This window comes from Psittacula echo, assembly GCF_963264785.1.
Source record: "Psittacula echo genome assembly, chromosome: 3".
Classification (NCBI taxonomy): Eukaryota; Metazoa; Chordata; class Aves; order Psittaciformes; family Psittacidae; genus Psittacula; species Psittacula echo.
In genome coordinates this window covers 45,329,578-45,354,291 of record NC_137736.1, presented here as the reverse complement: position 1 = coordinate 45,354,291, position 24,714 = coordinate 45,329,578, and the positions used below count along the sequence as shown (strand labels likewise).

Below are 24,714 nucleotides of genomic sequence, written 5' to 3'. Positions count from 1 at the left end.
CCTTCAGCTTCAGATAACCATGCGCTTGCTGTATTTTATTGTTCACAGAGAAGTGTGTAAATCGTGGTCACCAACAGTTGCTTCATCACCAGCAGCTGTGCTGACAGCGTGCCTACACCATGTCGCCAGAACAGATAAATTATTGCCTGTTCCTACCTTCTCATTTACTTTACTTTCTAATAGAAAACTTAAATTGAGAAAGTTCTTATTTTTCCACAGAGTTGTTGAATAGCTGCATTATATAATATACATTGAACTTTGTGGTTACTCTGTAAGATATATCTGTAAGATATATATTTAATATACCAGATAAAAGCAAGGACACTCTGAAAGGTAGTACAATCTCCGCATAATTCAAAGTCGCTTTCCTTGAGTCTCTTTTCCAGAAGCAATCTTGTTTTCTATGCATCTTTTACCCTAGTTATGAAAGATATGACATAAATCAAACATAAATTCATAGCTTAATTCCACAACATTGCACCAGGAGAATTTTTCCAGAACCTATGTTTCTGGAATAAAAAACACTGAGGAAGATGAAAATAAATCCACATCACTGCAAATCACGAAAGCATTATTCTGTTGTAAACAGGCTGTTGTAAAGCCTTTTGGAATATCTAGTTGAACTGATTGCAAGTCTTGGTGCTGTACAGGAAAATTAGTGAGCTTATTGCCATCAGATACGCTGCTCCTTTAAGAAGGATGTTTGCTTTCTTCTGAAAAACAAATCCTTGCAAAATTAAAAACTCACTAAGCTTGTTTGTTTTACTGTTTTGTATTGTAGGCCAATGTTTCCCTTCTGCACAGCAGATGTGAGCTTAGTACAAATGGTCCAACAAGTCCATTTGTGTAGTTCTATTGCAGATCTCAGACCCGCAGCTATTTGCTTTAAAAAAGAAAAAAAAAAAAACAACCAAAAATGCAAGCACAAGTGATGCATGAAAAGAGAAGTGTAATGCTTGTTCACATACAAGACTGCAGAGGAAAAGGAAATTAAAGAATACAGTGTAGCTACTAAAGAAATTAGCAGAGGACATAGTTAACAGTCATAGGACTGAGCAACTTGAGAAATCCATAGGAGGGAGGTTTCTACCCTTGGATGAGAACAGAGCCCATGTTATTCAGTGATTTTCAGGAGGACAGAGGGTCTCCCCCAGGCTCAGGAATATTGCCCTTGGCCCCTCAGGATAGGGCACTGGGGCAGGAGCCAGGGCTCTGCTCTTCAACACCAGGAAAGGGTCAGATGTGCAAAAGAGAAGCTGTGCCCAAAGTGGGCCCCAAGAGGGCCTTTGATGGTGCCTGGATGTCAGAGGAAGGCTGGGCAGCAGAGCTAAGGGTGCCTCCATGGCTGGGTATCTCATGTGGCTGTGAAACGTTGGCATGCCACCTTAAGCTTTGTCTGGGCTTCCTGAGCTTTCTGACAAATACCTTTTACCATCCCTTTTCATGAACTTGTAGGTTTTTAGTTTTCTGAATGAGTATTAATGAGGAGCTTGTACACATAACATGATATGACAAAAGACTTACTTGATTAGTTTGCTGTTTCTTCCACCTACTAAATTACTTACAGAAGTACTTTCTTAGCAAGTTTTAGGATATCCTATCCAATTAAAGAGATCATCTTCAGTCTAGCATGTTCAGGGATTTGAAGTTAAAATTTGGTTTTTGCTGCTGTCTTTAAAGTTGAAATACACTGGGGAACTTCTGACATTTTCAGCATTTGACTTCTGGAGGAGGAGCCTTTAGCCTAATGAAATCCCTGTGCAGCTCTGTTTTTCTGTTACTACACTGGTGAGGGCATTGTTTGACATATGATAGGTTCAGGATATACTTTTCAAAAAAAAAAAAAATGGAGCACTTCTGAAAACAGCTTTTGCACATTAAAAATGTATATAAAAAATATATATATAAAGCAATTATAAGCAAAAAAAGTGTAGCAATGTTTCACTTGCCAGAAGGGCACCATACGTAAAGCCTTTCAGTGAAAGCTTTTTATGTAAAGATAATTATTCTCATAAAAAATAAAAGTTAAATTCTCCGGATGATAATATATGCTTTCAGTATGCACCAGATGTGAAACATTTTATCATTAATTCTTCATTTTATATTCCCAAGTAGAATACCAAGGAGCTCACTGCTGTATTGGTCTGATGGGCTTTCAGGACACTGTAGACACCTGAGAAAGCAGCTGAATCGTTGTTTTAAAACAGAAAGGGTGATTTCTGCTTTATTTTTATGGAAATCAAATTACTTAGTTTCTAAAAGCAGTTTCTTTGTATGCTGCTTTTGTGCAGTGTATTTCAGTTTGATAATCTGAGAGAGGGGCTTCAGGTCTAATAGCATTTGTGTTGCTAAGTATAGTCCTCCTCAAGCCTGGAAGAGACCTGACTAAATCAAAAATAGAACTGGAGCAGAGTGACATGGCTTGCCTGTGAACAGTCAAGACAAGTTGGATTGACAGATCAAACAAGTGCTACTACTTGATAGCAGGGCCTGTTGTGAGAGGACAAGGAGTAATGGTTTTAAACTAAAAGAGGGGAGATTCAGGGTGGATGTGAGGAAGAAATGATTTATAAAGAGGGTGGTAAAATACTAGAACATTTTGCCCAGAGATGTGTGGTGGATATGCCACCCCTCGAGACATTCAAGGCCAGGCTGGATGTGGTTCTGAGCAACCTGGTCTAGTTGAAGATGTCTCTGCTCATGGCAGGCGGGTTGGACTAGATGACCTTTGAAAGTCCCTTTCAAGCCAAACTATTCTATGATTCTATAATTCTATGAGTAGCAAGAAGGGAATACCTTCGTTATATGTGGCACAGCCAGCCAGGGATTGTTGTTGACATTTCACTGAATGGCCTCGCCACATAAGTAATAATGTCCAGTAAGCTCCAAATTCAATTAAAACATCTCAACATGAGTAATAATAATCATAATAATCATAATCATAATAATCTGCCCTCCCAGCTTTCCCTAACTGTGTGGGTTTTCACATCATTCATGTTGGATGTTTTAGCAAAAGCTGCTGAAGAGCCTTGGCAGAACAGGGCACAGAGATGACAGGTTTTGCTCAGTTTGTTCATTTTACCTCATATAGTCTCATATCAACAACTTACTTACAATGTTTATGTGATCTGTCTCTTTTAGCTGTCTCTTCTTCCACTCAGGGAAGAGATTAGGCCAGGAGGGCAGGTTGCTGCAGTTGTCAGCAGCTGTGGCAGGGACAGCATCTCAGTCCTCTGTCTTTGGATGTAGGCAGGCAGTGGGGAGATGACAATCTGGCCTTGTATTGTTTAGTCACATGAGAGATTTTGTCAGTGTATTAGTATTTTTGCTGTCAGTATGGAAGGCACCATCAGAAAAAGCAATTATGTTACTTGATGATGGGCTATTAAAATGTTCTTTATCTAAAGTGGCTTCTACTGGTTGAAGTTAAAAATCTCTTTGTGTAAGTTTGAAAGTGACATGTTATAATTAATTTCATACATTTCTGTTTGCTTCTAAAGTCCTGAGTGAGTTAGTGTATAAAGATTCCCAGAAATATGCTGCTGATAAAAGTGATATGGAGGATAGTCTGTTACAATAATAGGACCAACTCTACTTTAATATTCCTTATCAAAACATCTGAAAATACACATGCAAAAAACCAGTATATTACTTTCTTTTTTCAGGGTTGTAGTCCAAAGCGTTAGTTAAGAAACACAACTCCCATTTTTGTTCTTTATAGTAACTCTTTCAGGGGACAACAAAGTGGAACTACAGTTCCTGCTTCATGGTCAGGAAAAAAAATACATCTTTTCAAGCAGTTCTCAGTGTAAACTGCACAGAAGGTTCAGTAGATTAAATTGAGCTTTATATGCTATTACAATCATAGCCTGGCTAATTTTAGCTTACAACAGTGCTAAGAACAGGATCGAAAGGAACCTCACCATTAGATATGTGCCCCATATGCTTGTCTTTTGAATGTAACATAGACTTCTCCTGGGTGAAGCTTGTCCCATACGCATATTTAACTTCATTTCAGTGTAATTCAGCAATTACAGTGCTGATATGCAGAAATATTAATAACATTTTCAGAATTCACATTACCCAGTGGCACGCTAAAGTCCTGATTGCATCTTGCACCCTCTGAACATATATAAAATAGTAAGAAATTCAGCCAGCTTATTTTTCCTTTTTTGACCATAGTTATTCAACTGTGTTTCACTGTTTATGTCCCAGATTAGGGAGCTTCCTCTGCCTGGGAACAACTGTTTGTATTAGTTTACAATGGTTATGAAACAAACTACTCTGGAAAAACAACTGTGGATTTCTGACAGAGCCACAACTCAAACTGCTCCTTCTTGGAGTTATGAAAACCATTACTCCAGTAAGATGCCAATAATGAGCTAAAGTAAAGAACTTTGCAGATACCACAAAGAGACCTACCTGTACAGCACAAGAATTCCCATGAGATGTATTTAATATGGAACGACATAAGAACAATATTAGTAAGAATTAGGAATAATACAAAAAAAAATCCACATAACAGGGGACAAAAAATTGAGTCCTTCATTAGATATTTAGCTACTGATACCAGTATCATCCTTATTTGTCAAGCAAGCGGGAAGTTTGTCACTTCAGAAAAGGTCCATAGACAAGCAGCAAATAATATAGGAGCTCTAGTGGCATTGTCAAAAAGCCTCTTGTTGTTTAGAGAAACAATGTTGGTAAAGCAAATGCATATTCTCTAGCTAAACTTTTTCCTTGACACCTCTGTGTGAGGCATTACTTTAGCAGAAGGTAGTACAGAAAGAAAAGTTAGAAATTCTTGAGAGTTCTGTCTCCACAAACTTCCAAGTCTGTGTCCGTTTTTGTCAAAGGTGGCTTTCACGGAGCAGTAAGAGTGCTTTGAATGAAGGTTGTTGCAGCATGCACCACCAGAGTGATGTCTGCATTTATGCCTAGGGACAGAGTGGTATCTGCAGCTGCAGGGCTAAGCAAGAGTCCAGGGAGTTTATAAGGCTTCAGTGTCTTCCCTGCACATGAGGTGAGCTAGGTACAATTTAGCGTACATCTGCACAGTTTAAGACAGGATGATGCAGAGACTAATCTTATTTTATGTACTAATAAGTACATCAGTAGTGTGGTGCTGGAGTGTGTAAGGCAACATTAAAAATGAATTTTAAGGTTTTTGTGGTGCTTTTCATTGTAACTCTAGTGGGATTTTTGCTCACTTTGTTGGGGGGCGTATTTAGTTCTTTAGTACTGAATAGATAGAGGATTATTTAGCAATAACTGTACTATGTGAGCTGCATATTATGAAAGCTGGATACATTTGCACATTTAGAAGGACTGTAGTAAGCGGGAGGAAGAACGCTTTCTGATCAGAGCCCTGTAATTTCCCCAAGCATTGTCCTATGGGGCTAAGTGCAGCACTTGTAGAGGAGCAGATACTGGAGGTTGTATGTCTTCTCACACCGCCCTCTGGCTTCCCAGTCCCCCTTCCTCATTGTGGTGCCTTCTCATATAACATTTGTGCTCTTGATGTTTCTTTGTTTAGCTCAGTGGGGGCATGAGGAACACTAAAGCGTATACTGTAATAAAAAGCTGGAACTTGCTATTTGTAGAAAGCATATTCCTATATTGTCATTGCTTGATTTAGTGCCCTTTACTGCAGTATCTCAGTCTCCAGAAGAGTACTGACTCCTGCTACTGCTTGCACATCTAACTGGCTTCTTACAGGATAATTTGCAGAGATGCTGCTTTGGAGTGTAGTGTCAAGGGGCTGCATTGGATGTGTCATCGAAGCCCTCTTTCCTCAGGCACTCTCATTGCCAGGCTGCGTACCAGCTCTTTTTCATCTCTGCATGGCATATGTCTGAGACCTGAGCAGTCATAAAGAGGGTGGGAGCTTCCTACCATTGAGCAATGGATGGACAATTTGTAGATCTGCCAGCATTCCTCCCAAAGACTCTGTGTCTAATAGCATTGAGGCAATTACTAGTAAGAACGAAAATATATCTACCATTGGAATTACAAGCAGCCAGGGAACAGCCTGTGGTACATGGTGGGGAGGATTTCTTTTCCCCAAGTCTTTGCATTCATTCTTGTTCAGAGCCTGATTACTCATACATAGTATTTACCTTTAGGGCAATATATGTAACTAGACATGCAAGATTCAAAAGGTGGTTACAGTTCACTGATTGCTACTATAGATGGGAAATCTGAGATTTCCTTTTCCAAAACTTAAGTACTTTTTTAAAAAGTAAGTTTATTAACCTGCAGTTATTCAACCTAACCCTTCTCTGAAAAGCAAATTTACCATAATCATACCATTTAATAATCAAGCACCTTGTAGTCTGTTTAGGCAAAATATATGATGTGAACATTCATAAGAAAGTGTATTCTCAAGTGGCAGCAGTAAAATGTTATGCATTTTATTGAAAAGCACATCAGAGTGAAAACCCTAACTTAAGTTACCTCTCATTTAGTGACTGCTGCTCTGCCTTCATTAATGATAAATAGGTCTCAAAGAGAAATAGTTGATGCACCTTCCATGCCCCTTTCCTTACATAGGACTTATGGTGTGAGAGGCCTTTTGAGACTTTACTGATTGTGACTCTCGAACATTTCTCTCAGGTGAGAAGTTTCTCCTCCCCTCTGCTTACATTTTTGTTGTTTTTTAAGACATGGTGGAAAAGGCCAGCAGAGCATCCCTTTGCTCTTGCTTGGCAGCTTGGTCCCAGCCCTGATGCATTCTGTTTCTGACACTTTCAATGGGTAAAATACCTCCCACTGCTTACAGGTTTGCTCAGACACAAGATTACTCACATCTTATGTGACCAAATTAGCTGAAGAAATAGGCGGAGACTTATAGCAGGCAGTTTTGTTTCTGCAGCCTCTCTGGGGAAGTCATTTGCAGTAAAGCTCTTCTAATAATACAAACATAATTTGGTTGATAAATGCAGTAACTTCACTTCATTATTTTCATAGGGTCACATTCATTTTTATATGTGAATGGCAGTTGGTTTATTTTTCAAAATGTTTGCAAGTCTCATCAGTTTTATAAGTTGTAGTGTCAATAAGTATCCATCCAAAAGCACGCTACTTGTTCTTTGTTATTTGTATATGTTCTGCTTTAAAACAAATTTTAAAAACCTATACAGAAAGGGAACTGTATGCTGGAGATATTTTACATTAAATCATTTTGCTAATGCTCGTGACACAGAAAGAAAAATGTGGGGTTTATAATGATAAGGAAAAATAATTTTACTAACAAAAAGCAGAATTTCTAAACTCTTAATGTGCTTCTACACTAATGTGAAATATTATACAGTACTCTTATTATCAGTAAGAGTGGTACAGTAAAATAATGATGAAATCTATTTAGAAAAGCCCCCTCAAATGCCTGTTAATTATATTCACTTTCAGATAAATAGGACAGTGTACACTAACACTTACGTTTAAGAGGCCATAATAAAAGGTGCTCATGCATATTGTAACTAATCCAAGCTGGGATAGTAAAGACTTACCAGTGTTTGATGAGAGGCCTATCACTGAATAGGCTTTTCAAAAGTGTGTCTAATTAGAAAGGTGTTTTTTTTCAGGAATAGTCATCTTCTAATCCAAAATCTAGTTGGATTTTAGGTACATAATTTAGGTACCATGCCTCAGCCGGGCATGTGGAAGAGCTGGGTCTAGACATCTGCTAGATAATACCCTTGCCTTATCTTCAATAACCCTGCCTTATTTCGTAGCCACCTTGTTTCATGAAAGGGGACATTTTTTTCACCAAAGCCTGACCTTTGAAACCAAACTTCCTGAATTTTTGGAGATAGAGTTATATTAATAACAACCAAGAGACAACAAGCTTCAGAAGTGATAGCTAGAAGGCAGCAGTATCCTCTTTCACTTAGTGCCTTTTTCCAAACAAATCCAAGACTCTTCTTATAAATGCTGTGACTGTTTGTAGTCTATTACAGGATGAAGTGTGAAAAACATTCCCTTATTCAGTCTACTGAAGTCCCCCTTCCCTCAACCCCATGAGTCCTGAAATGTGCTGGTTTGGCCTTCTGTTTGTCAGGAGTTTGGTTTTCGGGGTTGGTTTTTTTGGCTATTTTGGGGGGTTTTTTGGGGGTGGGGAGGTTGCTTCGGTTTTTATTTTTCTTTTTGGTTGGTTGTAGAATCAAATGTTCCTTATTTTAAGCAAGAAGTTATATGAAAGCTTCCCTCAACTGCTATACTTACAATTTAGTTATATAAACTGTTTTCCTTTCCCTTCTTCTTCCTCTCCCTGTTGACGCACAGAGTCGCCAGGAAATCTCAGCAGTGAAGCAAAGCCTGAACTCGGTTTGAGTTCCATATAGCATTGCTCACCCCCTGCCTCTCTGGAAACTCATTTTCCAATTGCTGCCGTAGGTGGAGTAAATGGCACTGGTCTTTCCATCTGAGATTCTTTCCACCTTGTGCCTTCTGTCACTGAGACAATACTTCAGCTTTCCAGACCTTTTGTAATATGCTCAAGAGTAAAACTGGCAACACTTGATATTTTCCTTCCTTTTTCATCCTGTCTTTAAGGGAAAAAAAGAAAAAAAAAATCTCCTTAACAAGGGTTAAAAAAATTTCACCTTTTAAATTGGATTGAATTGGTGCATCTGTATATTCTGCACAGATGAACTCTTTCCCAAGGTGTTTGGGGTTTTTTTAATAACAAAACATCCCCCAGCTTTTCATATCTGGGATCTAAAACCACAATGGATTTCAAAATCCATGTAGTTTCATTTTTTATAACAAATAAGTGTAGTCGACAATAGAATAGGGTATGCATTGAGAGCAGCTGGGCTTTCGAAACTGCCAGTACAGAGACTGCCTAGCCACCCAGAAACTCTAAGTAAACAAGTTAGATGTATGCTGTTTATTCCACTCTCTCTTTCTCTTTTCTTTGCTAACACACGTCCACAAAACTTCTCAAGTTCTCAAGGCCTAGCTTTTGGGTGAATTTAATGTCAGTGTGGTTTCAGAATCACGTGATTTCCTAGCTCTGTATCTTATCCTTCACCCAATGTTGCACAATGCTGGATTGTCAGCTAGGATAACAAAAGGAACCAGATTGCGTTGTGCCATCTCTTGTCCTAGTTCATGAAAAAGTTGCCAGCAGGATATTTTTCTGTGTTTGTAGCACGTTTGGTGGATTTGGGGCACATTCTTTATTTCTTTTCTCCTCACTCATGTGACCCTTTTCCAGTGCTAACAAATGAGCTAATGTCTCTTCAACACGGAGGAAACCAATCCAAATTGGTTAGGATGTGTATTGTTCTCTTGTTTTATTTGTGGTTTGTTTGGGTTGTTTTAGTTGGTCTTTGTTCTGTTGTTTTGTTTGTGTTTTTTTTTCTTTTTTGAAAGCGTATTGACAAAGAGAATATATAATTTTCTGCCCTAAATACTTCTTTTGCATCAGGGATGGATATTTTAATGGAGCAAACTGTAACAACAGAACAGTGCCATGTCTCTGTCTTCATGAGCATAGCTGCATGCAGATTAGAAAAGCTCTGTAGTGCTGCTACTGTATGCCAGATTTGCTATTTGCTCTTGTTTGCATGACAGTATTTCTAATATACTAATATGATATGGAAATAATGGCACATCACAGTTCTTTCAACATATTGTAACACTGCTTTATCATATTAGGCTAATACACTGCGAGAGTTGATAGCACCTCTCCATGTCAAATGGAATCCACTTCTCTTGGCACTGAACCGATTGGACTCAAAGGTTGATAAACTTATCATTAGAGAATTGGCACGGCGGAGACTCAACTTCAGCCTCTTGCAAGCAACCTAATGGCTTCCATTCAGAAAGTCAGTTCTTCCTGAATAACTTTGATGTTTATAACAGAGAACAGACCTGTTAAAGCATAGACAACCACATGCCTGGATATGAGGCCTCCAGGAAGGTGTCAAAGGGCATGGCCAGTCTTTTGAAGAATGCACCCTTTCCACAATGGGACTAGGCACAAAGTCAGATCCAGTCTACACGGAGCACATTTGCAGAAAATATTGCCCCCCCCGGCATGGGAGAACGGAAGGGGAAGAGGGTCTTGGCAGGGGAAGGGCTTTGATGTCACTCAGTTTTGTTCTGCAGACTTCGAGGAATTAAAGAGAAATTCAGCCATGGTAACTATAAAATCCTGTTTCTTGTACTGAACTGTACAGTGAACCTGTTCAGGCCAACTAGGCAGAGTCAAAGCGAGCTTCACATTAGTGAAGGAAATCACTTTACTTTGTCATGCTAAACTAAGTGTATTCTGTCAAGTGGAGGTATGTATAGACATTTCAGAGATTTCCATTTATCTAATGACTTGTAACGATTTACCAGAGAGTACACTGGGATCATGACGGAGAAGATACCTCGTGCTGAGATTTATTAGACTCTGCAGATAAACTCTTCAGTTCCTCTTTATCTTCTAGGACTTAAACATGTGAGTGATGCTGCCTGGCCAACCAGGCACAAAGTATTCTCTGTATAACACCGAGACTCCAGAGGGCTGTTTTGGGGCCAGTATTTGTCTGGATGTCACTTGAAGTAGATTCAGATATTGTATTTATCATTATGCTCCCGGTCCCCTATGGGTTGATGTTTGCCTCTATCTCTGTGATTAGAATGTGGATTTTCCTTAATATATTTGGCTAAGGGTGTATTGTAATAATGTTAATGCTAATTACTTGATATTTCATACTATCTTACAGGGAGATACTTTTAAAAAATGTATTTTGAAATGTTTTCTTTCTGTTTGCTCAATGTATGGTATTGCATTATGTTAATACCAATAAAATTATATATATATAGTTATATATATTTCCCTTTTATAAAGAAGTAAATTATGCTTTTTTGCCTCACAAACAGGAAATGTGCAGTGAATAAAATTACATCATTCTGCCTTACAGCAGGTGACAAAAGCTTATAATAGTTTTAATATTCTTTTTTGAAAAATAAAAGGTATAGTATGACAAACTAGTTGGAAATTCATCAAAATGCATGTTTTGTGTTTCTGCTCAATGGGACTGTCACAAATCAGCCTAAATATTTAGCAACGTTGTTTTGGCATCTTTAATTTTTTCCGATCAAAAACATACACTGTATTGCTATTATTGATTACAAAACTGTACTGTCATAAATTTTTGCCTGTTGGCCAAATAGACAAACTCACTGAGTTTTCATGACTCTCTTGTCTGTAGGAATTGATTTTTAAATTTAATTTAGTGCTCTTTCCAATGCTTGGCAAAGGCAGAATTTATTTTTTATATAAGGTTGCCTTTGAAGTACCTGCCTCTGCCAGGTCTGATAAATCAACTGCTAAGTACATAAAGATTCTGCAACCTGAAGGATATGCCATTAAAGCCTTGTTGGAATGGCCTGCAACCCCAGCCAGTCCTTTACATTCTGTCATTAAATTCCATAATTAGTTAGAGGTGAAATGTTTTGGAAATGAATTAGAGAAGCAGAAGCAAAGATGTGACTCAAAAATGTCCTTTGGCTGCCATTTGAGGTTATACTGTCGGCTTATTTGCTGCTTGTAGCCAAAGGCCAGCATATATCTGTGCTAATATGAATTAGATTGTCTTCAGCTTCCTCTCTTTCTTTTCCCCACCCTTTCTAACATATTGTACTGAGTATCTTTGTTTTGCAGAGGCATTCAGAAGGGCTGTAATTAGCAGTCCTTGGCATTTAATTGCATACACATTTGTTAAATATTTTCTGTATGCCTTAAAATAAAGTATAGAAAATGGCAGTAAACGTTTCTTTAATGAAAGCATTTGATTTATTCATGAAGTCAGGATTTTTTAAAGGTGTTATTTTGGGCTTAATAAAGGAAATAAGCCAGCAAATTTTCAGTTTTGCCTTTGCGTAACCATCGTCTGTCAGGGCTGATGTTCATTTCCTTTCTCTTGTTTCTTTTGTGTGCAAACACATTCTGCCCAGTGGATGGGGAACAGACCTTTCCTGGGTGATGACATGTCAGTTATGAGAGAGATCCTTATGTTAAGGTGTATGTGTGTTCACAAGTTCGTGATGACATCTGATGACATGAGCAATGCCTAGAAAAGCCACATGGTATTACTGCATGTTTCTCATCACAGTAATAGCTCTGGTGCTCAAAAGTACTTTGAACTCTGTGTGGTGCTCACAGACCATGGCGGCGTGATGGGCATTCAGCAGCTGACAAGGGGTGCTTAATATTTGGCAGTGTCATGCCCTACATAAATAACATGTAAATCAGGGTGCAGATTAATTAGTCTGGAATCTAATCAGTGCAGCTATCATGACGTGCAATTGTAAATCCAATGAGAAATCTGAATATCTGAATAAATATGACTTCTGGGATAACATTTTCAGAAATATTTCAGGCCCCTTTTGTAAATGCCTCAGGAGGTACCTTCCCAACAGACCGTGGTGCATTACAGATGTAACTAAGACAGCTGGCCCCCACCCAGACTGATTTGCCATGTTTCTTTCATGTTGGAAGTAGGATTTCAATTCCTAAGTGATGCAAGTGTTTCACTGTCAGTGATACATTTCCATATAAATAAGCAAACTTGGGATGCAGCCCAAAGTAGAGTTCATTTTCTCAGTGGGTGTTTCTTAACCAGGAATAGTGTTGCTCACCAGAAATGCACACCTCTTCCATTCAGGCTTTCTTTCAGGTATCAAGCCCATAAACCTTGACAGGCATTGCTGTTGTGCAAGCATGACTGTGGCTTGATTCTGATTGGTGAGTAATGTCACTGCACCCGTATCATTTGTCATTTAACTTTTCACACCATCATGTGCTGTAACAGCTTAGGTCTGTGAAAAAATATTTTCCTGAAGGAGTAATTGCTTCCATATATAGCTTGTGAGATGTATCCATAGGGACATCCTCATCCTGTTTAAAGTCACAAGCATCCCCAGACATGTAGTGGTTTACCTGGTTTGCTTCAGCTACTGGTTTACCTCATAAAGACAAGTTTTTCATTGTTTCTGAACTGTGAGAACTGAGGGGAAGCGTGCCATCAAAATGTAATTGCTCTGTTTATTTTACTTCAATATCGGTAGCTTGTGGTAAAATTAAACAACACTTATATCGATGTGTGGCACAGAAAAATGTCAAACTCTCTTGTTTCATCATGTTAAAATTCTCCCAGAGAGTCACTAAAATCAGTTCAGCAGATCAAGGTTAAACTGATGCCTTCATAGGCAACTTAATGAGTAGAGTACCGTGTCCAAATACCAAAGGATAACACTGCTGCCAAAAAGCTCTGCCACTGATCAGAGTTCCTTGTTACTTTGGGAAGCTTTGGAGTTATTTCCTCTTCGTTCTTATGCTCTTTCTGAAATCACAGCCCACCAGTATAAGCTCATGAAACAGCAGGGCTGGGAGCAAATGAGGAGCTTCTCCTGGTGCTCATTTGAGGTGTGTAAGAGCTGTCAAGAGGCAGTATGAACAGAGCAAGCTAATTATTCCCTCTGTCTATGTTTTCCCTTCTCATTAACATATTAACCTATTTGCCTTCACCTGTACTTCTGTCCTAAGTGGATGTTGAAAATGCCTAAATGTTACTGTCAGCACAGTAACGCAGGTCTGCAGGGAGAAACCTCGAGTATTGATTATTTTTTCTAATGCTGAGTTTAGTGTTGGCTGGTTTTACTAAGCAATTCCAGTTGCAAGGAAAGCTAAAAAGAGGTGGTTGCCTCTGGGTGTGAGACTTCTAGTAAGACCAGCACAGGTGTCCCATGAAGCCAGGAGGTTGAACGTGCTCCCGGCTGCTGCCTCACAAACAGCAGTCTGCATGGCTGCAGTGGTTCACGAGGCTTTTGTCATTCGAATATCACCAGCAGGGTGACCTCAGAGGAAAAGAGATTTGCAGGGATCTACTGATCCAAGGAAAAAACCACTAGTGCCATAAATAGTTCACAAATAGAATTAGACCTTTGGTGTCACAGCAAAAGTTTAGCATCTCCCAGGCCTTACAAAGGCTAGGGTTGGATCTTCTAAAAGTGGTTATGGTACCTAACTGCTTCTGATTGAACTTGGTTCAAACAGTGGAAAACACCTGAAATACCTTCGGAAATCTGTCCTATGGGAGATGACTTTTCCACTTGCCTGCACAGTTCACTTTATTTCAAGAAACCAATTTATGCTCATATATGTGAGAGGCAAGGCAGCCTTGTATCATTGAGTGGAAAACTCCATCATACTGCTGAGCTCTGTTGTGTTCACCATTTCAGTGAACACCTTCTCTAGGAAATATCTTTTTTTTGACTGCAGGTTTACATATACATTTACATGTACAACTGTCCTGGTAACCCAAAAATACTTCTGCTTTAGAAGAAAGGATGGTTTTATACCATACAAATTAATACATGCTCTCTGATCCTCCTCCACTAATGTTTCACCAAACACATGGGCCAAAGCTTGTTTTTAAACACTGCTTCTCCCTTCCTTGAATCAAGTCTTTGGGAAAAATCCTGAACTTTCAGGTACATGGGGCCAATCAGGATGGAGGATTACACAAATCAGAAAAGGGCAGGCAAAGAGAAAGAATAACAGAGAAAAGGGTTGCAAAGCCAGACATTGTACAATAAGCCGACAGCTTTTCTTCAGCTTGCTTAAACTCTGCATCAATTGTGGAAAGCATTATATATACAAGTATACATATACTTGTAGTATACACGTGTGTATAGGGATATACATGCACAGGCATACTCACATGCCCAGTCAGGCTTTGATTTTAATGTGGCATAAGAGATGACACAGGTTTCTATTTATACTTTAACAAGAAAATCTGTTCTGTATTACCCAGAGCAGATGATTAGCAGCTGTCTTCCATGTAGACCTGAACTGCATCTCGTTGCACCTCCTGCCAGGATTAAACACTGTTACTTCTTCCTTTTGTGAGTAATGAGGGATGTGACTTGCATCATTTTCCTACCAAAAGCTGACTTTCCATGTCACCGTGGCTCCCCCATACCTGTGCAGGGGTGATCTCATATGCAGCACACAGCTGTGCAAACACTATCTCCTTGTAATTGTAATCCTTTCATTGATTCCACCATTTCATTCCTTTTAGTTTGTAATCTGGGGGAAAGGAAATGCCTGGTTTAATCTGCCTGACATCCATCCAAATAGTTTAAAAAATGACTGTAATTCCTGGTTCTTTGCATCCTAAGCATTTGGGTATGTCTCCCTCTTGTGCAATTGAACTCTAATGATTAACCCAAACAGCAGCAAAGATGGATTTAAGCCTTGCACATCCTTCTTTGGAAAATTTCTTCTCTCCCTTCCCCTCCAACACACCTAAAAGCCATATTGATCCTTCTGCTTTTTAACTTTAAATATAAGGAGATTCCTTCTGCCTTCCGCCTAACTGGTCTCTTGGGTTGGGACCCTGTGGCTATGTTACACTCCCTGCTTCTACCTCCCTATTAGCACACTTGAGCCAGCAGATAGCCGGAGCTGGAGCTTGATAGCTTGACATGAGAGGCCTCCCCTTCCAAAGGGATCAGCAGATATATGTCTGCTGCACTATCTACCTGTAAAACCATTGCAGAACCAGGTGGGATTTGATAGACCTCTTAGTTAGACATGGCATAATCAACATGCTATGGCATAAGAAGATTACAAAAACCCTTTGTTGGTCCTGGGATTATATCGCTTATTAGTCAGCCTGTGGTAGGTAAGCTTCTCTGTTCCCAACATGCGTGCATCAGGGTCAAGAAGGCAAAGAAAAAGAAAAACAAAGCACCCAGAGATTCATGCATCAGGGCCTGTTTCATCTAGTTTGAAACCATTTCCTAAAGGCCAGGGATGCTCTCTGTTTTGGTGAAGCATTTACTAACACTCACAGAAAGTCTGGGGAGGCTTCAAATAGAGGCCTCCCCTATACGAAAGGGAAGCAGTAAGTTGTAATTCAAATTGGAAAAAAATCTTTGGGATTTGTATGGGAGGAATAACATATGGCAGCTGTTTAATCACATAATTAGTGATGTATTCTAGCAAAAACTGCCTCCTTAAGATCCTGAGAAAGCTGATCTGAGCTGGTTCCTCTGCCAGAGTGAACTCACAAGAAGGAATGGAAATGGGAGTTAAAATTTCAGTGAAGCCGGGGGGTTTCAGTCTAACTGTGCCTTGTTCTTGCTCTGTCACAGACTTTGCAGCAGTTTGGCTTTCTCAGGATTTGCAGAGGGTGTAATTTCATTCAAATGCAGGGCTAATCGCAAGTAGAGCAGTGGGCGTGCATGAGAGGGAGTTGCACAGCGAAGGAAAGCACGTCACTAAGCTGTAAAGGTAGCAAAGAGGATAGCTGGAAAATGGAGAATGCCGTCAACAGTGTCTGTCAGTCAGGGAAGGAAGTCTAAAGACAACGGGATGAGCCTAGGTGGTGTTAGTAGGCACTGGCAAAGCACAAGGTGGACTCAAAGGAGAGCTGTAACCTTTGGAAAATCTGACCTTGTCAGCACAGTAGGTGACAAAATTTACGAGTGACTGAGTTGTACTCTCCTTGTATGGGCAGTTGTATGCATTCATAGGCCCAGGTTCCTCTGGTGCCTCACTGAAAGAGAAAAACCATGCAAGCTTTTGGTGGCTCAAGCTTTTACAGGGAAAGTGAGTCACAGAAGTGCAAGAACCTCTACTGAAAATTACCAGATGTTATTTCATATACTTAAAGCACATTTTTGAGAAATGTGTGCCTAGAGGTTCTTTGTGTCCAGAGGCCAATGTGTTAGACAGCTGGGTTGCAACAGTGACCTTCTGCATGATCCTACTTCAGTACCGTCTTTCTGAATCACCAGATTACAGGCACCAGTCATCACTTGATCCATGTAAATAACCAGTCATAACTGTTTCTTTCCTGTCACTTTTCACTCAAGTGTCTGATGTTCTTATTTATTGCTCTTAGGATTTTGGTTTATAAGAGGGAAATAATGGAAAGATGAATAGCCTGACAGAGCAAAGAGATGGTTGCATTTAGTACATCGTGGAGCTCAGGGTATGCTCTTTTCAACAACAAATGACAGCACAGCGTAAGAAACCTCACCAGTTTTTCCTAAATGCCAACAACGCAAACCATTCCTGACCTCTTACAGTTTCATCCACAATCTCTCTCCAGAGGAAATGTTAAGGTGGATACAAATATTTACTCCATTTTAAAAAGCAAGGGCGAAGTACAAAAGGTTCAGAAATTCTTCCTTGTGGAAAGCAAAATAATGAAAAATAATAACACACCATTTACTAGACTGATGTGTTGTTTATCTTCTGAATTTAATGCAAATGGCTTTGCATTCACGTGAAGACATAGCAGATGCTTCGCTGTTACAGAATTCATTACCTGTGCATTTGGAAGATACAATTCTGAATTTAGATTTTGTATGCTGCAGTTTATGAATCTTTATTTGTAGTCCAGAGTTACACAGTTGTTCAGGCTTGGGTGGGGAAGGGGATAAACTTATTGCTTCAGAGAAGAAACCCTCCTTTTTAGTTGTATGTGGAAATAAGTACCTGACAGTGTATTCGGAGAAACAAAGAGATGTAACCTATGACTCAGCAGCCAAGTGAGGGTGAAAAACAACCTGCTGCATTAGAGGCTGTTCTGAGGTCATCTGCAAATCCCATTAGGCCACGTTTTCTACTTGAACAAGTCAGTACCTGAGGCCTTATTTTTCCTTAAGCAGACAGCCCTGCTGTAGTAGCATGACTCACATACAAATCCACCAATTTAGAAAAAGAAAATATGTTTTAAGCTCAGCTGTACATCTAATCAAGTACCTCAGATGCTTTATAGTGCCAAGGGTTTCACCAACACCTACAGGAAATCAATCAAAGCCTTTAGCAGAAGGGTGAGGGAGGGGAGATTCATGTGTAATCTCATTCCCGCCTACTGAGAGCCATTGGGAGCAGCAGTACCCCCACCTTCAGTGTTCCTCTGGAAAGTATTAAGGGCTTGGGATGTGTTATCATGACACTTGCTGCCCTCTCCCCCGCCGTGAGTGGAACAAGGCAGCTTTGTGCCCTGTTTAAGCTTCACCAGCCCCAGCAAGACATTTAAGGGAGGGGACCTGCTCTTTTTCTTCCCTATGCTTTCCTTTATAGCAAATCCCAACTCCTTTTATACACACCTCCCATAGCTGCAGCACCAAGGCAGTGGCAGAGCCTGGGGGAGGCAGCCCGAGCTGCGTGGAGGTGATGTGTTGATGCGTTTCAAAGACCTGTCGTCAGTGCTCTGCTGCCTAACCCTGCCTGCATCATTCCCCTGTAGTCCTGCGCCTCTTCCCATGCAGCCTCAGAGCATGTTTGGAGTGAGGGTGGAAATCCTCTGTCTGCAGCCCCACATTAGCTGCCTGTCCGAGGAGATGGACCCTGAGGAGCATCAGCCATGCAGATTGCCTGGCCAGTGGTGGAGGGAAGGGAGGGCAGCACAAGCTCCCCAGCCTGGCATTTGAGCTTGCACAGGCCATGCTGCCTTCCAGGCTCATTAAAGGCACGTCTCATTCAGGTCCTTCGCCATGGTGAGGACCTGTGGTGGTTGAGGAAGCCATGGGTTTTCGATGGCAAGTCTGGATGAGGTGTGTGGTTGCTGCTCCAGGCTCTAGATCACCTTAGCAAAGTGATGACATGGAGCCAAAGCACTGGCTTGCTTCTTCAGCAGTTTGTCCCTGTACTAATCCCCCTAATCCCCTGAGGGTACAATGTGGCAATGCTGCTGGGGAACAGAACGGACAAAAGATCTTTTTTGTTTTGCACAAGGGATAAGATAAAGAGAGAAATATAAAATACTTCAGTGTCAGATAGAGGTGGGGTTTTTCCCCTTTGCCATTTAGCAAATCACTCCCATTCCCCAGCTGTCAGAATGGTGGTCTTCAGTGTTCAGCAATATAAACTGATGGATAGATCCCAAACATCTGATCTCGTAGGTGCATGGACTTTTGAAGAAAGTATAGAAATCAAGACTGGGGGGGATTTTAACTGATCCTTAAATATTTAAATACTGACTGTTTTGCCCTTTAATTAGATGGCTTAATAAGAAAGAAATCCACAAGAAAGAGAAGTGCATCACATTTCTATTTTCTTTAGTCGTGGCTGCCCCTTACAGCAATAAACCCAGCTTTCCAAGCAAAGTAGCACACAATGGGAGAATTTAGGGAGCTCTGTACAAACCCACAACACCTCCATCAATAAAAAGCCTAGAACCCTACTTGACTTCCATATCTCTTAAAAAGAAGTGCTTTAAAAACAGCTACCTCCTAAAAGGTTAAAGGAATAAACTGGTAAGAGAAATAGCTAAACTAGTTGCTGTCTGCAAAGTTCTGTGATAGTGTAAAAATCTCTACAAATGCAGACACTTATTGTGATGGGGTGTGGAGATTTGGATCTCTGGAGTTCTTGCCTGATACTGAGGTGAGTAGTTGCTATATTGCATGGTAGGGGCTTCAATGGGAAGTTGCCTTGGGTATCTCCTAGAAATGTCACTTCTGAACACTAGCTGTCCTCCCAGTTGGTGCTCAATAAAAAAACCCTCTCTGAATATCTGAGAAGACTGAGGTTCACTACGTATGGGCACTTTATCATGTACTGAACTTTCATGTAGTGAAGATGGCTATGTCTTGACGCATGGTCACTCACAGAATAAAAGTAATGCTTGAAAAACCAAACAGCTGTAGCCTTCCTACACAAGCTTTCATGAAAGCATCCTGAGGACACAGGCACCTTGGGGCAGGAAAGCATACACCACTGTGAAAACCCCGTCGGGTAGAAGGGTCCCAAGGGCTCTGGAGACAGTTGGAAGGCTGAGCACATGCGGTGGCCAGCTGTGGTGGATACAGCAGTGTTGGTGTGAGAGGGTCACCACTCCTGGTCAGCTGCTCCTAGCACTTCCCAAGTTTGTATAGAGTCATCAAACAGTTTCTTCAGAGGTAAACAGTGTGTGAGTAGTTGAAATGTTTTGATGCCTTCTTAATGAAGCATTTCAAATGCTCCTATCAGAGTAATATTTCATCCCCAGCCTTTGCTCGATTTTCCTTTAAAATGCTCCTGGTGTTAATTAGAGCAAATAGTTTAAAACCTGTAGTAAACAAATAAATAAACAAACCTATAATGCAAACAGCTCTGGTTTGGTTTGCCATGTGGCTGGGTAAGCTGTCATGAATATGCTCTTATATCCAGTCTGTAGTCTGCTACTGAACCTTCAGGTAATAGTAGAGTAAAAAAACAAGTGACAGCATTACTGACTATTGAACAACACTCTTTGAGTATCAAAAATGAGAAACAAAAAGAAGTGGACTTTTCTAGGAAGGAAATGACATGTCCTTCCAAGGCCACCTTTATAAATATAATACTGAATTCCGTATCAGTGCTCTCAGGCCAAGATCCAATCCCTGATCACCACCTTCAGCAGGATGTTTTCAGGGCTTCCTTTCTTTGTAACAACAAAGTCACCAGCATATTTAACTAGTAGAGATGAGATCTCTGCCAGTATGCTACTCTAATATTACTACACCTTGCAATATTTCCCTTTTTTTCCTTTTTTCTGTGCAGGTTGACTTTACATTCTTGAATGTTTTTCTCCCTTTCTTCTGAAGGCAATAACAAGAGGAGAGTTACAATCACAGCACTTTTTTCTGCAACTTAGGTTGTGAAATGTCCTTATGGTCTAGTTAAACCTGTTAAACATTTTGCAGAGGTTTTTTGATAGATCTTATTTAATCACATTAATGATTTTTCTCTATTTTTTCCTTTTATTTTTTCTTCTTTTTCTCATTACAGTTGAAATTATAAAGGAAAAAACAGCAGATTCCTTGCATGATTTGTACAGAGCCTTGGAGCAGGCCAGCCTGTCTCCTCTAGGAGAACACCGGATTTCCACTAAACTGGAGTATAAGAAATCTTTTATAAAAAGATGTAGCGATCCAGTAGTCAATGAAAAACTGCACCAGCTGCGAATTCTGAAAAGCACTTTAAAGGTGAGATAAAAGAGGGAAGAAAAATCCTGCCCCAGGGTTGGATCAGACTGCATTGTATTCGGAGATTAATTGTGCGCAGCTGTAGTCCAGGCTGAACCTAGTGTGCGGAACAAGGGAGACATGGGGAAGTGCTGACCGCTAAGCAGAGAAAAATGTGCCTTGGGAGAGCAGTTGAAGTGAGTGGGATCAGTTTTTATTTCTGCAGAGATAAAATCTCAGCAGCTGCTCTTCCTTTAGACAGTTTAACAGAATTTGAAACCAAATTATGGGAGGAAACCTTAATCCCTTTTTTGTCTCTGAACATTTTCATTTACCAGAACACTTTCATTCTGTAATTGCCTCAGTCTAAAGTTAAGCAAAGGCAGCCTTTCAGAAGGGAGCAGTAGCTTTTGCAACACTTGATTATTTTCTGATTGCTGAGCTTGTCCAGGAGGAAACTGTGAGCTTGCTTTCTGTGTGATAGGATCATTGTATTTAATTAGCAGGATTGGTTAAATAAATAGATAATGGTGATGACAGATTCTAAGATTTTTATGGTTATTCTAAATGTACCACAGCTCATTTAGTCTCCTCATCAGCTTTTTTGTTGTTTGTTACAGCAGTTTCAATTCTGTCCTAATAGAGATTTCAGCAAACAATATGCTGGATTTCCCCAGGGACCCTGTTAACTATATTAAATTACCACATTTTAAGACACTAGATAATTGGACAGTGGATTTTGTAACAGCTTTCATCAGAGAGAGCTTTATCAACATTAATTAATTTAGTTCTCCATCACCTAGAGAAGCATTTGAGCAATATTATTTTCATGCTGTGGGGCTCCCATCCTGAAAAAATCTTACACATGCTTAACTTTCTGCACTGTATCATCTCACTGGGGGTCAGTGAGTCTTTACAGGATTGGGGGTTTGGCAGAAAAACTCAAAGTACACAGCCTTACCACATGACTTCTACAAGCATGTGAAACTGAAACAAAATCAAAATGCTCTCAGACATGTCAGGGTGGCAGGAGGTTCACACTGTATCTGTACTTTTGTACATGGTGGGATTACTCATACCAAAACTGTGGTTCAGTAGCAGCAGCTTGCTGCCACCTTTGTCTTTCTTGTTAGCATTTATTGATACCTGAGCTACATTAGGCCAGTAGCTTCCTACAAATGGAATTGCTTTCCTCCAGGGAATTCCAAAGCCAGCACAACCTCTTGATCCAGCAGATGCCTGTTCTCATGCTTGAGACTTCTTCCTTTTGGACCAAGAAAAGACCATTTGTTCATTCTCTCTCCATGAGCCATATTTTCTAAACCTGTCACCATTCTTGTTTGGACCATACTACTGGTAGTCATATGTACCCGTAGCTACTGCTGTTACCTAATCAGTTACTCTCTCTTTTTACCAGCACTTTTGATTTCTCCTTTGTGAATGCAGCCAATTGCACTGGCCTGTTGGAGTTGGTGTTCTGAACTTTCCTGAAATTTTTCCTAATTAATAGTAGCCTGAGACAGCCCTCCAAAATGCTTCTAGCCTTTGTTGTCCATAGGCTCTCTGTCCCATCATCAAAGTCCTTAACGAAGGACCCTCTGCTCTCTTTTCTGTGACCATTCTCCTACTGGCAAGTGTGGGCTGGTAGTGCAGGGGTGTGGGTACTAGCCACAATCTGCAAGAATCATGTTATGGTAGTTCAAGCAGATATATGGTAATTGGGAGTTCAGTTTCTGCTGGTCATTCTCAGCTTGCACCTCTGTTTCTGGAAATTAATATTCTAGTGGATATCATTAATTTGCTACTGTTTGCAAAGCATGAAAAATACCTCTTGAACTACTGCTTCTGGGTGACATCTCTCACCCTTCTGATTGCCTCCTATCAGCATGGGCTGAAACAGTTTAATATTTCCCTTTAACATTCTCCCAGAAAGAATTAACATAGTATGGACATGGAAAATGTGAGTTAGCAATGAGGAGTGTGAAACCTGTCTAGCAGAGAGGATAGAGTGGAGATTGATGGCAACCATACCATTCTCATGCAGAGGAGTAGTACTGGAAACCTGTGTGTTAGCTGTATTTCCAAGGCTTATGTCTGTTGCATCCAGCTTTCATTGCTTGCAACAACCACAGTTGGCTATGAGTATATCTGGGGCTTAATCTGATCTGTACTGGCTGCCTGTTGTCTCGTGATAAACTGGCCAGTGGTTAGGATAGAGTCACACCCCTGCTTCGATGATGGCTAAGGAGATACCAGCAGCTACATTAGATTTTATCCTTTTCTGCCTTCTCTTTGCCACTACAGTGGGAGGAGGAGATTGCAGCCAGGCAGCCCATCACATACACTGGATCTCTAATGAAGATGATTTATCATTAACATGGAGGTCCTTGCACAAGCCTTTGCAATGTAACCCTCAGATGTCCCCATGACAAGCCCAGTAGAAAAAGCTTAGCTCTGCTGGCAGGCAGAAGGCCATGTGTCTGCATCCCGCAGAGTACTTCTTTTGCTGATCAGGAATTGCTAACAGATGGCACTTCTTTGTGTGAAACTCATCCTGAGAAATGCAAGCAGCTAATAGTAAACAGTACAAGGCTTGCTTTTTCTTGAGCGGAACAAGGGGTGAGGAAGGGGAATAGGAACTGTTTCTGAGGATTCTGGACAAGGCAAGGGAAGTCCTAGCCATGCAGGGTGATGTGTGACACACTGGAGGAAGGGCTTCTGTTTGCGAGCCGTCATAGAGCAGTCAGATAATCTCCCTGCTTTTAGGGGCTCTGTGGCTTGAGTTTGCTCCCCCCATTCTCTCCTTCCACCCAGGAGACTGACTCATCACTCGCATTGACTCTTTGCTTGTTCTTTTTCTCTCACAGGCCAGAGAAGGAGAAGTAGCCATTATAGATAAGGTTCTGGATAATCCAGCTTTGACATCTAGAGACTTTCAAGAATGGAAACAAATGTACCTTGATCTCTTCATGGACATCTATCAAAGCAGCACCCCGAGGGACTCTGTTAATGGCTCATCTGAGGTTGATGCACTGATAGCTTCCTTAGCGCACACTCACTCTTACATTGAAACGCATGTATAAAGGTCTCTCTTTTTGCCCATTTGCTACACTCCAGCCCTTTACTTAAGTGCATAAAGTAGTTTTTATATCAATATGTGGGAGCTCTAGTAAATTATATTTTAATGTTACTCAGCTGTGTAAAGTAAACCTTCAATGGTCAACAATACCACGTCTTTAATGAGGATTTGTATATTTTATATGCTACCAATGATCTGCTTGTGTTTACCTTCTGTGAAATAACAAAAATAATCTTTAGCTATTAAAGAAAAGTATTTAAAAGCATTTTTGGAAGACTGTGGCCTTCATGCAGGAAGTTCCACAAGCTAGGGTTTTGTTATCGAAGGTTACTTTTACAATGATATTTTATATTATATAATTCCAATATTGCATTGCATTTTTGGAGTGCGGGTACTATTTTGGTGGTGGGAGAAAACCAATTTTTATATTTAACGAGAAACTCTAGGAGTTTTCTTAAATAACAGGGAAAATGTAATGTGGCGCTTGTGTTTCAGTTTTGTCAAACACACAAAAGGGTGAAAATCAGCAGACAGAAATTACTAATGGGAATTTAAGTATCAAAATGTTAGGTCTTATTTCCTTGTGCTTTTGTAAAGCCTGTTGCTAAGATTTACTATCAGGGCAAAGAGATGCTGGTTTGTATGCTAATGAAGACCAAATTATGTGTTAGTTGTCTCTTAACCAC

At 40.3% G+C, this 24,714-nt stretch overlaps 1 protein-coding gene across 4 annotated transcripts in view; it reads left to right on the top strand.

Annotated features, from left to right (window-relative positions):
• The window catches only part of CNKSR2 (connector enhancer of kinase suppressor of Ras 2), a gene marked incomplete at both ends in the record, with an annotated part of 218,763 nt that extends 194,731 nt beyond the window's left edge, over positions 1-24,032 (top strand). For all 4 annotated transcript variants that reach the window (XM_080614176.1, XM_080614175.1, XM_080614174.1 and 1 more), the window contains 2 exons: positions 20,774-20,970; positions 23,817-24,032. In XM_080614176.1, coding sequence (XP_080470302.1) covers positions 20,774-20,970; positions 23,817-24,032 — 413 coding nt within the window. The remainder of the gene's footprint in view (positions 1-20,773; positions 20,971-23,816) is intronic.
• Positions 24,033-24,714: the final 682 nt, after the last annotated feature.